Consider the following 14,257-nt stretch of genomic DNA (forward strand, 5'->3'; position numbering starts at 1 on the left):
ACTTGGTTCTGTAGATGGATCGAATGAAAATGCCTTATTCTCATCACAGAGATCAACACAAATTTCATCGCGACCTTATTTTGAGATAATTTTATCATCCAGCCATAACCTCAGTAGGCTTATTGACATGAGAGTGGATCTGATTTTCAAACTGGAGGACCATCCATTACATCACCTTTTTAGTATTTATGTGACAAATAAAGAAGGCTGATAAATGGTGTACGTGTTGCTGTCCATCTCTGTAGGGACAATAACCACTTTCAAGAAGTGAAAATAAATTTTAAAAGTGCAGAAATTTTAGCAGTGGAGTTTAGTGATTTTTTTTAAGCCCCTAGTTGGTGGTTTGTTGAGCAGAATGCTGCATTATTCTGTCCCTGGGTCTAAAGGGACAATATATGTTGATTTCTTTGTCAAAACATTTGTATGTGAGGGCTGTGTTAAGACCTAATTTATGGCTTTAACAAATGTAATTGTGAGTCAGAATGGAGGGCATGACACCCTCTGAATGTTGCTTCTTGCCTTCAGTGACCCTAAACTAATTCAGTTTTTCATCGCCCTCACACATCTTTGTCTTAGTTTTAGATTTTTCTTTTCTTAACTCGGACTACATAACAACAACTGTTCAAGAAAATTGGTTATTGTTTGTTGGTTACCATGGTGCTGTTTACTTGTTTTTGTGGCATCTGTGGTGAAGTTATCCTCATGTGATGTTGTAGACAGTGAACAAAAAAAGCATTTCAGTCTTTGTATGTTTATATAGTCTGGTCACATGACCACTGTTTCTTCTTCTGAGTCAGATTAGGAGTGTGTTGTGACTGCGAGTTCATGCACAAATAGTGTCTCTGCATACAGATGTGGATCTGTGTGTCTACTGTGTGGTCTGTGTGTGTGCCTGAGGGAAACCGGGTCAGAGTCAGGGGGGTATGGCCCATCGTTCCCACAGTGGTCTGTTTGTTCTTGTTTCTAGTAAAGTAACTGACTTGACTGATTTTCTCCCCCTGTTAAAGCTTTGAGACACACTGAGTTAATTCCTATGAAACCAGTTAGAATTGTCTTTTAGGCTACTGTTACATTGTTAGGCTTTAAAACAAATTGGTTTGTGTGCTTTTTTTCGAGGCAGCCAGATAAAATGTTGGACTCATCTGTAGAAATATAATTAAAGAAGTGAAGATTTAACATAAACTTGAGCCATGCTAACAAATCATTACGTTTATTGTTTCTTATTCTAAAGGATGAATGACTGATACCCAGTTTGATGTCAGTAGATCATTACAGCAAGTATAGTTCACTCTGTGAAGAGAAAAGCAAGAAAGTCACAAGCAAAGTTGACGTGCTTCTTTTGTTCTTGTGAAATCATCAGATATAGAGATCTTGTCAGATCTTGTGGATTCATTGTGTCTTCAACCAACATAAACAAAACCTTCTTCACCCATAACAAAGCCAACCCTCCATGCTAGAGGACGGCTGTTTGTGGGAAGACAGGGAGAAGCTGTAAAGTCAGAGGGGGTTAACCAGTGAAACAAAGACAGCAAAGGGTGAAAACACATCCTCCTTTAATATTGTTTTACTTCCCAAAACGGTGTGGAAGGAAGGTGAAAATAAATAAGAAAACAAAAATAAGACTCAAAGAATAGGATGCCTTTCTTTATTATGATGCACTGGGAGACTCCAGAGAGCTGTAATCAAATAGACCATTAGGTGTTCAGTGGAGCGGTTTCATGCAAACACATGCACACACAGAGCAGCATCTCAGGAATGCAGTTGTTTTCCTTCAAAATAGTGTGACACATTCTCCTTTTATAGTCGGAGCCTGTAGCATCTACACAGTGACAGAGGCAGCAAAAGTCAAGCTGCCCTGTTTCACTGCACTTGTTACAACCAGAAAAATCCTGCTATTTAAGATTTTACATCTTTATATAATACAGATTATAATTCTAAATGTAAGTAATTTCTCTGTCCTGTGCTGCTTGTAGTTATTCTGCATAAAGGAAGATAAGAACTTTTCCTCAGGGAAGTATTTGCGTATATTAACCTCTGAAGTGGTCACAGGATTTTTCAGATTTTTGTGGCAGTGTTTGGTTTTTTGGTGTGAGAAAGAAAACAGAAAACAATACAGTCTCATACCTACTGCACTAAGCAGACTTTTTTTTTTAACCTAAAAACTAAAGAACTGAGTTTAATGATACTTAACAAAGGAGTTGATGATGATTTATACTCCCCCCTGATTAAACAGTATTTTTCTTTCCTGAACCCCACTCCCCTCTTCCAAAAAACGAAGAAAAAAATCTGCTTGCTCTGTTTTACAGAGAGGAAAAGAGCGAGCAGCTTCTCGACACCAGGCAGGAACTGGAAAACATGGAGGTGGAGCTAAAGAGACTTCAGCAAGAGGTAACACTAGCGCTCAGGGCAACTGTCTCACACCTGCAAACGGATCAAACACAAACATCTAAATGACTTTATCTCCCTTCCACCTGCTCCTCTCCTCTTTCTTAGTACTTCGTTACCGCAATGCTTGCTAGGCTTTAATCAGCTAGCAAGAGACTTAGCTCATTAGGGCTTATTAGCACTATTTTTAGTATAGCTGCAGTCTCGCACGGCTTTTGATTTGGAGGGGGCAGTGATTTCACTGATGCACTGCTGTAAACACTGTTCAGGAGCTCTGAACATGGAAGACTGTGTGGGAGTGCATGCTTGTGATAACTGAGAGTGGAGAATTTGTTTTGTTCTTTATCCATTTTTGTGTACATAACATACTAATCATAAAGTATAAAAATAGATTAACCTCTGACTGTATGCTACTATATATCTATTTATGTCTTTGTTCATATGATAATTATTTAAACTAATGCCTGTGGGTTTGTTGTATGACTTCACACAGTCACGTTTTGTGTATGCTTCTGAATTCCTGCAGAGCTATCAGCTGCTGTCAGATGCTCGGTCAGCTCGGGCCTACCGCGATGAGCTGGACGCGCTCAGAGAGAAAGCCATACGTGTTGACAAACTGGAGAGCGAGCTGAGCAGATACAAGGAGAAGCTTCATGATATTGAGTTTTACAAGGCCAGAGTTGAGGTACACAACTGCACCGACAACAGATAAACGATCGCCTTCAAGTCACAAAAAAAAAAAAAAGAAAAAGGTTCACATTGGCCTTGTAGCACAAATGCAACATATGACCAATATGAGGGACCCCAGCTTCCATTCATACTGACAAAGTTTTTGCCCACCTCGTATATACTTTAAATTAAACTGAGTATGAATGCTGTAGAAAAAGACACAAAAAACTTAAGAAGTTGGAATAAACAAATTTTGCATTTAGGACACAGCAGTAGCAGTTGTGCTAGCTGCAGACACTCTGTTTTTGATGTTGTTTCTGTAGGAGCTGAAGGAGGACAACCAGATTCTGCTGGAGACAAAGACCATGTTGGAGGAGCAGCTGGATAATAGCAGGACCCGTTCTGACAAACTTCATCTTTTGGAGAAAGAGAATCTACAGCTCAAATCCAAAATGCATGACCTGGAGATGGTAAGATGGTACTTTTATGTAGATGGAGACAGTCATTTCAGCAGTCACATGTTCAGCATCTCTTTATCTTAATAAATCCTCCTATCTCTTATGTCCAGGAGCGAGACATGGACCGTAAGCGTATGGAGGAACTGCTTGAAGAGAATCTTGTGCTGGAGATGGCCCAGAAACAGAGTATGGAAGAATCCCTGCATCTGGGCTGGGAGCTGGAGCAACTGTCAAAGACACCAGAGCTCACTGAGAGTAAGTAATGGAGCAAAGTATTATATGAAAAAATTTGAATAAAGGGTGGTGTTTAGCAGCCACCCCATATCCAGAGCCCACAGCTCTTCAACTTAGCTGGCCCAGGTTCAAATCCCGCCCTGGGGCCATTTGCTACATGTCATTTCCTGTTCTCGAGCTACTGTTGAATAAAGGCCACTAGATCCCAAAAACCCTTAAAAACAGTAAAAAGAAATAAAGAAAGAGGACTGATGGGAAAGCGAAGAGTTTTTATCGGAGTTAAAATTTTAAGCAGCTGACAGTGACTTAAGTTGACCAGGTTGAAGGCTACAGACTGCTGGCAGACAAGGCTTTGGTTATTGGCCCTTAATCCTGGCATCTTCCCCTTAGGATCTGTCTGTATTTGCCAACCTCCACTGAGTTCTCTTTCCACTTGGTTGTAGCTGTAATTAATATTCAGAGGCTCCTGTAAGATAAGCTGTGTGTTTGGATAATGAGAGGTGTTAAGAGCTTTAACTAACCAGGGATCTGGATAAAACCTCTGTGTGAGTGGGTGTTTGTTAAAAGGTGCTTTAAAAGCTTTAAGACTAGTAAAGTTGGATCACAAGGGTATGCTCTGATTTTGCCCCCCCCCCCCCTCTGCTTCTTATAGCTTTTTATTTCTCAGTTTTCTTTGGTTTTATTTCAAACCGTCAAATCGCAACAGAAATATGTACTTTAGTTTGTATTTGCTAAAACATTACTGAATAAATAATATTTTGTTGCTGTCAATGACTCAGTCCCACAGAAGTCTTTGGGTGAGGAGGTGAATGAACTGACCTCAAGTCGTCTATTAAAATTGGAGAAAGACAATCAGGCCCTGCTGAAGACTGTGGAGGAGCTCAGAGGATCAGCCAGTCAGGATACCATAACTAAACTGGCCAAAGTCAACCAAGAAAACAAGAAACTGAACCAGAAAGTAAGAATCTGACTTTGAGTTTACATTTTTATTGAGGTACGAACTGATCAGCACTTCCAATTTTTTTTTTTTTATTTTTTTTTTATTTCTTTAACACAAAAAGAAGTATGCTTCAATCGTATAATTTACCTGTGAACTAAGCTTTACCCCTGAATTTTTTAAGTTCTTCAGCCTATATGTTCTTACATTCATGTCTTAGTATTGTTATGAGAACTATGTGTTGTATTTTAAAAAGCAATTTGACTAAACCTGCAATACAAATTTCTGTTTGTTTTGAAACGGTCTTTGTATCAGTAGTGCTATATTTTTTGTTGATTCACCATGCATAATCTTTCCAAAAAACGTTTAATTTTCTTCAACTCATCACACTCACTACCATGATTAGCATACTCCACTAGCACTCTTTCATGATATATAACCCCAGCACTTGACTGTAGACCTTTTCCCAATGTGACAATGAGGAGAAAGAGGATAGAAGGGGCTGGATAGGAGGATGAAAGCAAAGCTGTAAATCCAGACAGCCTATACTGCAATTTCTTTTCCTGTCTTTGACACTTTAACGCCCCTTGCTAAGAGAAGGCTCTCAGCTATTTTCAGAAACATAAGTCTCTCTCTTTGCTCTCTGAACAAAAAGCATGAAATTGTGTTCCTCTCTCACAAAGATCAGGGACATTCTTTCTTTAATGATTTGAGGACTTGAGCTAAAGAACAGAGCATTAAAATTGTGAAAGCAGCTGCTGGGAGACTCAAAGCACAGAAACAGCCTCATTTAATGATTTCTGTCTGAGTTGCAAATATGTACTTGTCTGAGTTATTCCTCAAAGAGCTGATCTATTCCTTTTTTGTGCTATGAATTAATAAGTTCTTTTTAATATGAATCATTCTATGAATAATATAAGATTATGCTGCTAGTTCATCAGCTGGTCATCACATTTATTGCTGAAGGAGAAACCATCCCCAGACTTGACAAGAAAAATAGCTGACAGCTGAGCCTCCATCAGTTTTCATCATGAACAAAAGTCAAAAGATTAATGCCCGGTCATCATTTTAAAATGCTACTCTGAACTTTGTTTGCAGTTGGAGCAGCTGGAGAGCGAACTGACGACAGACAGAGAGTCGCTTCACAGCGCTGAGTCACTCAGTACAGACCTGATGAAGGAGAAGGCTTTACTAGAGAATACTCTAGAAACACTCAGGGAAAACTCAGAAAGACAGGTAGTTAAAAGCACACGCATGCACAATCCTGCACCCCTACAATGAAACAGGGATTTAATTATCAGGTTTAGGATGACCTATAGGTCATCCTAAACCTGATGATTATGTTTTTAAAATGAATTTAAAAAGAGACTGACTTACAGTAGGTATATAGGGTATCATTTTTAATGACGCTGTCTTTTCTGAATGTAAATATAATTAAACATTTATTAAGATTATATTATAAAAATGTTATTGTTGCTGTATCTGTACTGGACAACCATTTTAGTCACATACTCAACACATTGTACAAGCAGGGCTTTGATCTGGATGCTTCTCTTTGTCTTCACAAAATATTCATTAACTCTTGTTTCAAGATGCTCAGAAATGTTTCATTTATGTATATAATGTGTTTTCTTGAGAGAAGTCAGTGGGACCACTGCTAAATTTCTATTGACTGCACAGGTTTCTGGCTCTCTGTGTCCCAAATGCAGTTGCTGCCTGTGTGTCTGCAGGGACTTTGTAGCTGTTAGACCCAAATCTGACACCTTTGATTAGTTTAACCATCTGATTTGTTTAATCTGGCTTTGAGCTTCAGAGGGGAAGAAACAGAACACTGTGCTCTTAGGTGGCTTTACAACTGAGTTGAAAGAAAGCCACAAACATAATGAGAAGTAACTAATGCAATGTTGTCCAAGTATACCTAATTTTCATACAAAAGCATCACTTTTATAAAATACTTATAAACATCTGTTTCTGAATATTTTATTAGTTTTTCTATTTTGTGTTTTGAACTTAAAGGTCTAATGAGACTACAACTAAATGTGACTTGTTCAGTTCAGATGTCAAAAAGCTCAAAATGAACATAAATCACTTTCCTAAACAGAAAATTGTTAAACTTTAACCTGACCATAGACGATCATTAAAATTCTGCTGTATGCTCTCTAGCTGAAAGGCCTGGAGCAGGAGAACAAGCACCTGAGCCAGACGGTATCGTCCTTGCGTCAGCGCTGCCAGGTGGGAGCTGAGGCTCGGGTAAAGGATGTGGAGAAAGAAAATCGTGTTCTTCACGAGTCCATCTGTGAAACGACCGCCAAACTGAATAAGATGGAGTTTGAAAGGAAGCAGCTACGTGAGTAATTCATTGGCTCTTTGCAATAAATCTGTTTTTTTTGTTTTTTTGCCCCATGTGTGCACAGGAACTTGTATTTTTATGGTCGTGGTTTAGCTTTGTTTTCTTTGAATTTAGTGGATCAACATTCTGGCTGTTTGTGAAAATGAATATTTTTTGTGAATTCAGGTAAGGAGCTTGAAGTGGTGAAGGAGAAAGGTGAAAGAGCAGAAGAGTTGGAGATCCAGCTAACCAAGCTGGAAAGGGACAATGAGAGCCTGCAGAAGAAAGTTGCCAGTCTTGGAATCACCTGTGAAAAGGTCTGGAGCAGTCAGTGTTGCTTGTTTAATCTCTCTGTTTTTACATTAGAAGTGGAATATTTATCATCAAAACCTTTAAATTTCAGTAACATGAAAACGGTTTATAATAATTTTGGATTGAAATGACTGAAATTGTCACAAGTCTGGTGTTTATCATGTTAATTCATGGCTTATTTATACGTAGGTGTTGTCTTTGGAGAAGGAGAACACTGAACTAGAGGCAGAGGGCCGTCGTCTAAAGAAGAAGCTTGACGCTCTGAAGAACATGGCCTTCCAGCTAGAGGCTCTGGAAAAAGAGAACTCCCAGTTGGAGCAGGAAAATCTGGGGCTTCGCCGCTCAGCTGAGAACCTGCGGTCAGCAGGGGCCAAGGCTGCTCAGCTGGAAGCCGAGAACAGGGAGCTGGAGAACGAGAGGAGTCAGATGAAACGCAGCCTAGAACTGCTCAAAGCTTCGTCTAAAAAGACTGAGAGATTAGAGGTAATTTCAGACATACAGCAGGTGTTTCTGCGGCTGGAGAGCTGTGAGATTTAGCTTGAAAACAGCCATGCATATCATTGGTTTTTAGCACCTGTTGTCTTTATGTGATGTCTGGTCCAGAATGGGCGCACTCTCTGACTTTATGCAAGTGTGTGCAGAACGGCTTTAGTGTTAAAACATACAACAACAAAAAAAAACGTATAGATTTTGTCATTTATCACCACTTAGCATTGTTACAGGTGTATTTCACGACATTTGGCACATTTAATGGCATCTGGGAGCAGCACAACTAGTTCATGGATGATTTCAATTTCCTAATCTGGCTATTCCTCTCCCAGGTGAGCTACCAGGGCCTAGATACAGAGAACCAGCGTCTACAGAAAGCTTTAGAAAATAGCAGCAAGAAGATCCAGCACTTGGAAGCAGAGCTGCAAGAGGTGGAAAGTGAGAATCAGACCCTACAACGTAACCTGGAGGAGCTCAAGATCTCCAGTAAACGCCTAGAGCAGCTGGAGCAGGAGGTAAGTTGTAGCAACCAATCATATCTTCCAAAGAAAGCTCATTTGAATCATTGTTAATAAGTAAAGCTGTTCTGAATGCACCCTTCTCTTAAGCAGAATAAAAAAAGGTTAGATAGCTGCTACCGTTTTACTAACAACCTAAGGTCCTTTATTTGGAATGGACTGATTGTTTTAGACAGAATGGGGACAGTTAGGCTGACCCATTAAATGTAGCTGAGGCAGACTGAAAGCTGTTTGTGATGCAGCATTTTTTCCTGTACTGATGTTGAATTATTTCTAAAAAGTTAAAATAAATGTTTATATTTGGAAGCAGAATTGCTGCTCTACTTCATTTTTTTATTTTATTTTTAAAATTGAATCATGTTTCCCTTAAGAGATGAATGATCCCAGATTATTTGTGAAATAGATTTTTGGCCTCATTAATTAATCTTTGTCCACTTACGGCCAAACATGTATTTACCAGGCATTTAGACCAAATGTAATCCATAAATTTAATTTTAATCCATCTCCACTTCATTGCATGCTGCCCTACCCCAGAACAAGACTTTGGAGCAGGAGAGCTCTCAACTTGAAAAGGACAAAAAGCTTCTTGAGAAGGAGAACAAACGGTTGAGGCAGCAGGCCGAGATACGTGACTCGAAGCTGGACGACGACAACCAGAGGATCTCTGCCCTGGAGAAAGAGAATCGAACCATGGGCAAGGAGATGATTTTCTTCAGAGACTCCTGCACAAGAGTCAAAGACCTGGAGAGAGAGAACAAGGAGCTGGTCAAACAGGCCAATATAGATAAGAAGACCCTTATGACTCTCAGAGAGGCAAGCAGAGCTGTTACAGTTTCACTAATAATGACCTCAAGCGAACTGGGTCTTTTGTAATGAAACATGAGACTTCTGTTGTAATTGAATACTTTTCATATCGGGTGGAAATGTGTTGTTGATGCTTTTCAGTGTTACTTAGCATTTTTCATTGTGTCTTAGGAGCTTGTGAGTGAGAAGTTACGGACTCAGCAGATGAATAATGATCTAGAGAAACTGACCCACGAGTTGGAGAAGATTGGACTGAACAAAGAGAGGCTTCTTCATGACGAGAGCTCAGATGACAGGTATTATAACAAGACCAAAATGTAAACAATCACACTATCATCTTGTAAACAATTTGCTAATCTGTTGTGGCTGTTTATGTGACTTTAAGGGAAATTTTGCTATGTGAGTCATCAAAAACTGTTACTATCATTTTAACATAAGTGTAAATGCTGTGGTCTTAATCAGTCTTTCTGAGCCAAAATCGCCTACACTGTTGCCAAAAGGACAGTTGACATTTTTATTTACAGTCATTATGATTGTGTATCTCTACATGTTGCATGATCTTAAACCTTCATCTGCAGGTTTAAGCTCCTGGAAACCAAACTGGAGTCCACTCTAAAATCATCTTTGGAAATTAAAGAGGAGAAAATCGCCGCTTTGGAGGCCAGACTGCAGGAGTCTTCCAACCTCAACCAGCAACTTCGCCAGGAGCTGAAGACGGTCAGTTACAAAACAAACAGAAAATGCATTTTCATTTCCAAAACAAAAAGAATTTCCAGTACTTGGGATTTGTTTTATTTCCTCTATGGTTGACCTTCCCCAAAGCTAAAACACCAACCTGCCAGTTTGTCCACTTGAGAGCAGTACAATTTTCTCTGCAAACACTAAGAGCTCTCCTGGTCTGATACATTATTGATTAACCTGCTCTTCTGTTTGTACTGCCAGTTATCTATTTATGAGACAGGAGGAGTCTAAAAGATGGAGTGAAATGGAGGATGTCTACATTTCTTATAGCACGCAATACCAAAGCAAGCTTAAATTTTGTCTAAGTCTGATGAGTGAAACTAAAATTAGTTTCAGTCAGACCTGCATAAATCTTGGATTTGTTTATAGTATGTTGGATTTAATATCAGTGTTCTGAAAAAGCAACAGATATCACAGTTATTTCATGTTGTTGATGTTTTTTTTGTTTTTTTTTTCTCTTTACAGGTGAAGAAAAACTATGAGGCACTGCGTCAAAGAGAGGAAGAGGAGAGGATGGTTCAGAGCTCCCCTCCTAAAGTAGGGGATGACCCTCAGGCTATTAGTAAATGGGAGAAAGAAAGCCATGAAGCCACCAGGGAACTGCTGAAAGTTAAAGACAGACTCATTGAGGTGGAAAGAAATGTAAGTTTAAGGCAGCTAACATGATGCTCTTGAATCAGTTCTGACTCTGTATGGTTATTAAATTGTGTGTATTTTTCCCAGAATGCCACACTGCAGGCTGAGAAGGCTGCCTTGAGGAGCCAGCTCAAACAACTAGAAACTCAAAGCTCTAACCTGCAGGCTCAGATAGTCGCCGTTCAGAGACAGTCTGCCTCCTTACAGGAAAACAACACAACTCTACAGACACAGAATGCCAAGCTGCAGGTAATTCCATCACGCAGGGTTCAGTTCCAGTAAGCAATGCATGACCACTTTTTATAGAGCGATACATAACAGATCCAGGTAATAAGCAAGCAATCAATACAGCTTTATTAGTTAATTAATATAGCTCAGGCTGCAGAAAACAAAAAAGGAATAAATAAAGAGTTCAGTTTCCAATTTTACGGACTTAAAAAACAGTAATTTTACCCAGTCTTTGTCATAGCATAGTTTTCATAGAGTTGTACATTTTAAAATTGCATTTTTTTATTTATTCATTCATTCATTTTCTGAACCGCTTAGTCATTAAGGCTCGCGAGTAAGCTGGAGCCTATTCCAGCATTAACAGGTGAGAGGCAGGGTACTGGTCACCAGTCCATCGCAGGGCCAACACATATTGGGACAAACAACCATTCACACACACACGCACACACACACACACACACACACACTCACTCCTAGGGAGAATTTAGAGTGTCCAATTAACCTAACATGCATGTCTTTGGACGGTGGGAGAAAGCCAGAGAACCTGGAGAGAACCCATGCATATACGGGAAGAACATGCAAACGCCACACAGAAAGGCCCCTGCCCCCCCAGGTTCAAACCCCCACCCACCAGCCGAGGCTTGAACCAGCGACCTTGCTGTGAGGCTGCGGTGCTAACCACCACACCACCGTGCAGCCCTTATTTATTTATTTATCTTTTACTTTTTCTGCTTTGAATCCTAAATGCTTGATCTTAGAAAAGAACTTGACAAAACAGTTCTTGCTTTGACGATTAAATTAAAACACGCGGCAGTTGCTAAGGTGGAAGATCGGGACGTTTAATAATCAGAAGTTTGGTGGTTCGAATCCTCCTCGAATCATCCCTGCCTCAGGCAAGACACTTAACCCTGCACACCCTCCTTGCTTCCAGTGTCGGCATTGCTGGCTTCTGTGGATGAATGTTTGGTGGTGGTCGGAGAGGCTGTTTTGGCTGCCATCAGTCTGCCGCACAAGTAGCTTACTATCACCAAGTATAAATGAGGAGTGAATGAATAATGGATTGTACGGAATGAATAAGGGCTGTTAAAAAAAGTTAAAATATAGTTCAAGCTCCTCATGGTTTTTCAGTGTATAAGCTCAATTATGTTAAAGTCAGAAATATTTCCCTCTCTTAGTAGCTTTCACCATAAACCTGTACTGCCTGTATTGTATGTATAGTATGGAGTATTGCATGTGTTTTTATTTATGAAATTATAAGAATTTATTATTCTATGGTTATTGAAGTGCTGATCATAAATGGAAGCAACAAATCTTTCCCTGAAAACATTGTGATATGGAAAAATGTGAGTATTGAATTTTAAAACTAAAGGTTTATGCTGTGCAGTCTTTTCTCCACACTGCTGTGTTTGTATATGTTTCAGTTTCTCTTGGTTTTTAACCTCTGATGTGTGGCAGCGTTTACACATTGACCATACAGTAGCTATTAGCTGTTTCTGGCTGTGTTTATATACGTTACTTTATGTGTAAATGAGGTGTGTATATGAGGGCACGCTGTCCCTAGGCAGGTGTTTGTGTGTTTGCTGCATGGTCTGTGTTTCCATTCACAGGCCAAGGGCGTTGTGTGTATTTTAGTGTCAGAGTGTGAATAAACATGCTAGTCATAATTGTAGAGGGATTTGAGTCTGGGGAAAACAATGCTGGGAGTGTAAAGGAAGCATGAAAAGAAACATCTTTACTGCTGGTGTTTTATAGGCGAGACTTCTGCCAAGCAGGAGAACAGACTGAACAGTATCACAGTGCCCTCTATAGACTAAATCCACAATGACGTCACATTTGTCTTTTTGCTATTTAATTGAAGGAGATCAGTACTGCTTTTCACACACTACACCTCCATCTTCTCACATCTTAACCTGATATATCTCTCTGTTATTTTCTGTAGGTGGAGAACTCCACCTTGAGTTCACAGAGTGCAGCCCTTATGGCACAGAATGCCCAGCTGCAGAGCCAGCAGAGCAGTGTGGAGGGGGAGCGAGAGGGTGCACTCAAAGAGAAAGAAGAGCTAAGAGCGACTTATGAGCTGCTTCTCAGAGATCACGAAAAGCTGGCAGCACTCCATGAGAGGCAGGCGGCTGAATATGAAGCCCTGATTGGGAAGCACGGTGGCCTAAAGACCTCTCATAAGAGCCTGGAGCAGCAGCACAGAGACTTGGAGGACAAGTGAGACACATTTAGGACCAGTACTTTATATGCTGTCCTACAAGAGCAATATTCAACCCTCATTAAGGCAACAATGTTGACACTTTTCGCTTTTTCCTGTCGTTTGTGTTATTTACCTGTGTGGGTGTGTGATTATCGATGCAGGTACAAACAACTCTTGCAGAGAAAGACAGAGCTTGAGGAGCTAGAAAAAACTCTGAAGGAGCAGCAGGAAAAGATGGCACTGGAGAACCAGACCCACCAAGCAACAGCTGACCAGTGCAGACTTCTGAAAGATGAAAATGACAGGTCAGCTCAGCCTATTTCTGGATTTTTTTTAATTATTATTATTTTTAATAGTATGTACATATGTTAGTATTATGTTAAAATGAGTGAGTCACATATGCATGTGTTTGTTTTTAGAAATATTCTGAGAAATCCATTTTGTGTTTTCAGGTTGAATTCCACATATCGTCAGCTGCTAAGGGACAATGAGAATCTACAGATTGATCATAAGAACATAAAGAGCCAGTTAAACAGTGCAAAGCTGGAACAGACCAAGCTGGAGGCAGAGTTCTCTAAGCTGAAGGAACAATACCAGCAGCTGGACATCACCTCTACCAAACTCACCAACCAGTGTGAGGTGAGGAGAACTTCTCTTCTCTTCTCTTCTCTTCTCTTCTCTTCTCTTTCAAAGAAAGAGAATATTTCATATTTTCAGACAACAAGCTGTTGTATTTTATTTACCCCTTATGTTGAGTCGGGTGTTTAAGCATCTCTTTGACATGACTGTTGTGTGTGTTAGTTGTTGAGCCAGCTGAAAGGAAACTTGGAGGAGGAGAATCGTCATTTGTTGGACCAGATCCAAACCTTGATGCTGCAGAATCGCACACTTCTGGAGCAGACGATGGAGAGCAAGGACCTGTTCCATGTAGAACAAAGACAATACATGTAAGTGCACCCTAATAAACTCATCTTCTCCAAAGTGATGAGCAAATATGTTGTCTTTGTCTGCAATTCTTAGTAACAGTAAAATGTCTTCTTTGTGCAACCTTTAGAGACAAGCTGAATGAACTGAGGAGACAAAAGGAGAAGCTGGAGGAGAAGATAATGGACCAGTACAAATTCTATGACCCTTCACCCCCACGCAGGTAAAAAAAAAAGAAAAGAAAAAAAAAATTTAAACAGCACTACCATGAGTGATGTAGCATGTTCATGGAAAAGAACGTTAAAAAAACAGCAACCTCAGAAGGAGATTCATCATTAAATATTTATGGCTTGCAGAGCTGTGCTCTGCAACACTTCTTGAACATGAATATCA

At 39.9% G+C, this 14,257-nt stretch overlaps 1 protein-coding gene across 4 annotated transcripts in view; it reads left to right on the plus strand.

Annotated features, from left to right (window-relative positions):
• The window catches only part of LOC121655547 (girdin-like), a 60,144-nt gene that overhangs the window by 35,649 nt on the left and 10,238 nt on the right, over positions 1-14,257 (plus strand). For all 4 annotated transcript variants that reach the window (XM_042010280.1, XM_042010282.1, XM_042010279.1 and 1 more), the window contains exons 10-29: positions 2,307-2,388; positions 2,912-3,070; positions 3,378-3,524; positions 3,623-3,767; positions 4,526-4,704; positions 5,782-5,919; positions 6,847-7,030; positions 7,199-7,329; positions 7,514-7,807; positions 8,146-8,328; positions 8,866-9,144; positions 9,307-9,431; positions 9,714-9,852; positions 10,342-10,518; positions 10,600-10,761; positions 12,680-12,957; positions 13,102-13,245; positions 13,393-13,579; positions 13,742-13,887; positions 13,995-14,087. In XM_042010280.1, coding sequence (XP_041866214.1) covers positions 2,307-2,388; positions 2,912-3,070; positions 3,378-3,524; positions 3,623-3,767; positions 4,526-4,704; positions 5,782-5,919; positions 6,847-7,030; positions 7,199-7,329; positions 7,514-7,807; positions 8,146-8,328; positions 8,866-9,144; positions 9,307-9,431; positions 9,714-9,852; positions 10,342-10,518; positions 10,600-10,761; positions 12,680-12,957; positions 13,102-13,245; positions 13,393-13,579; positions 13,742-13,887; positions 13,995-14,087 — 3,372 coding nt within the window. The remainder of the gene's footprint in view (positions 1-2,306; positions 2,389-2,911; positions 3,071-3,377; positions 3,525-3,622; positions 3,768-4,525; positions 4,705-5,781; positions 5,920-6,846; positions 7,031-7,198; positions 7,330-7,513; positions 7,808-8,145; positions 8,329-8,865; positions 9,145-9,306; positions 9,432-9,713; positions 9,853-10,341; positions 10,519-10,599; positions 10,762-12,679; positions 12,958-13,101; positions 13,246-13,392; positions 13,580-13,741; positions 13,888-13,994; positions 14,088-14,257) is intronic.

This window comes from Melanotaenia boesemani, chromosome 16, assembly GCF_017639745.1.
Source record: "Melanotaenia boesemani isolate fMelBoe1 chromosome 16, fMelBoe1.pri, whole genome shotgun sequence".
Classification (NCBI taxonomy): domain Eukaryota; kingdom Metazoa; phylum Chordata; class Actinopteri; order Atheriniformes; family Melanotaeniidae; genus Melanotaenia; species Melanotaenia boesemani.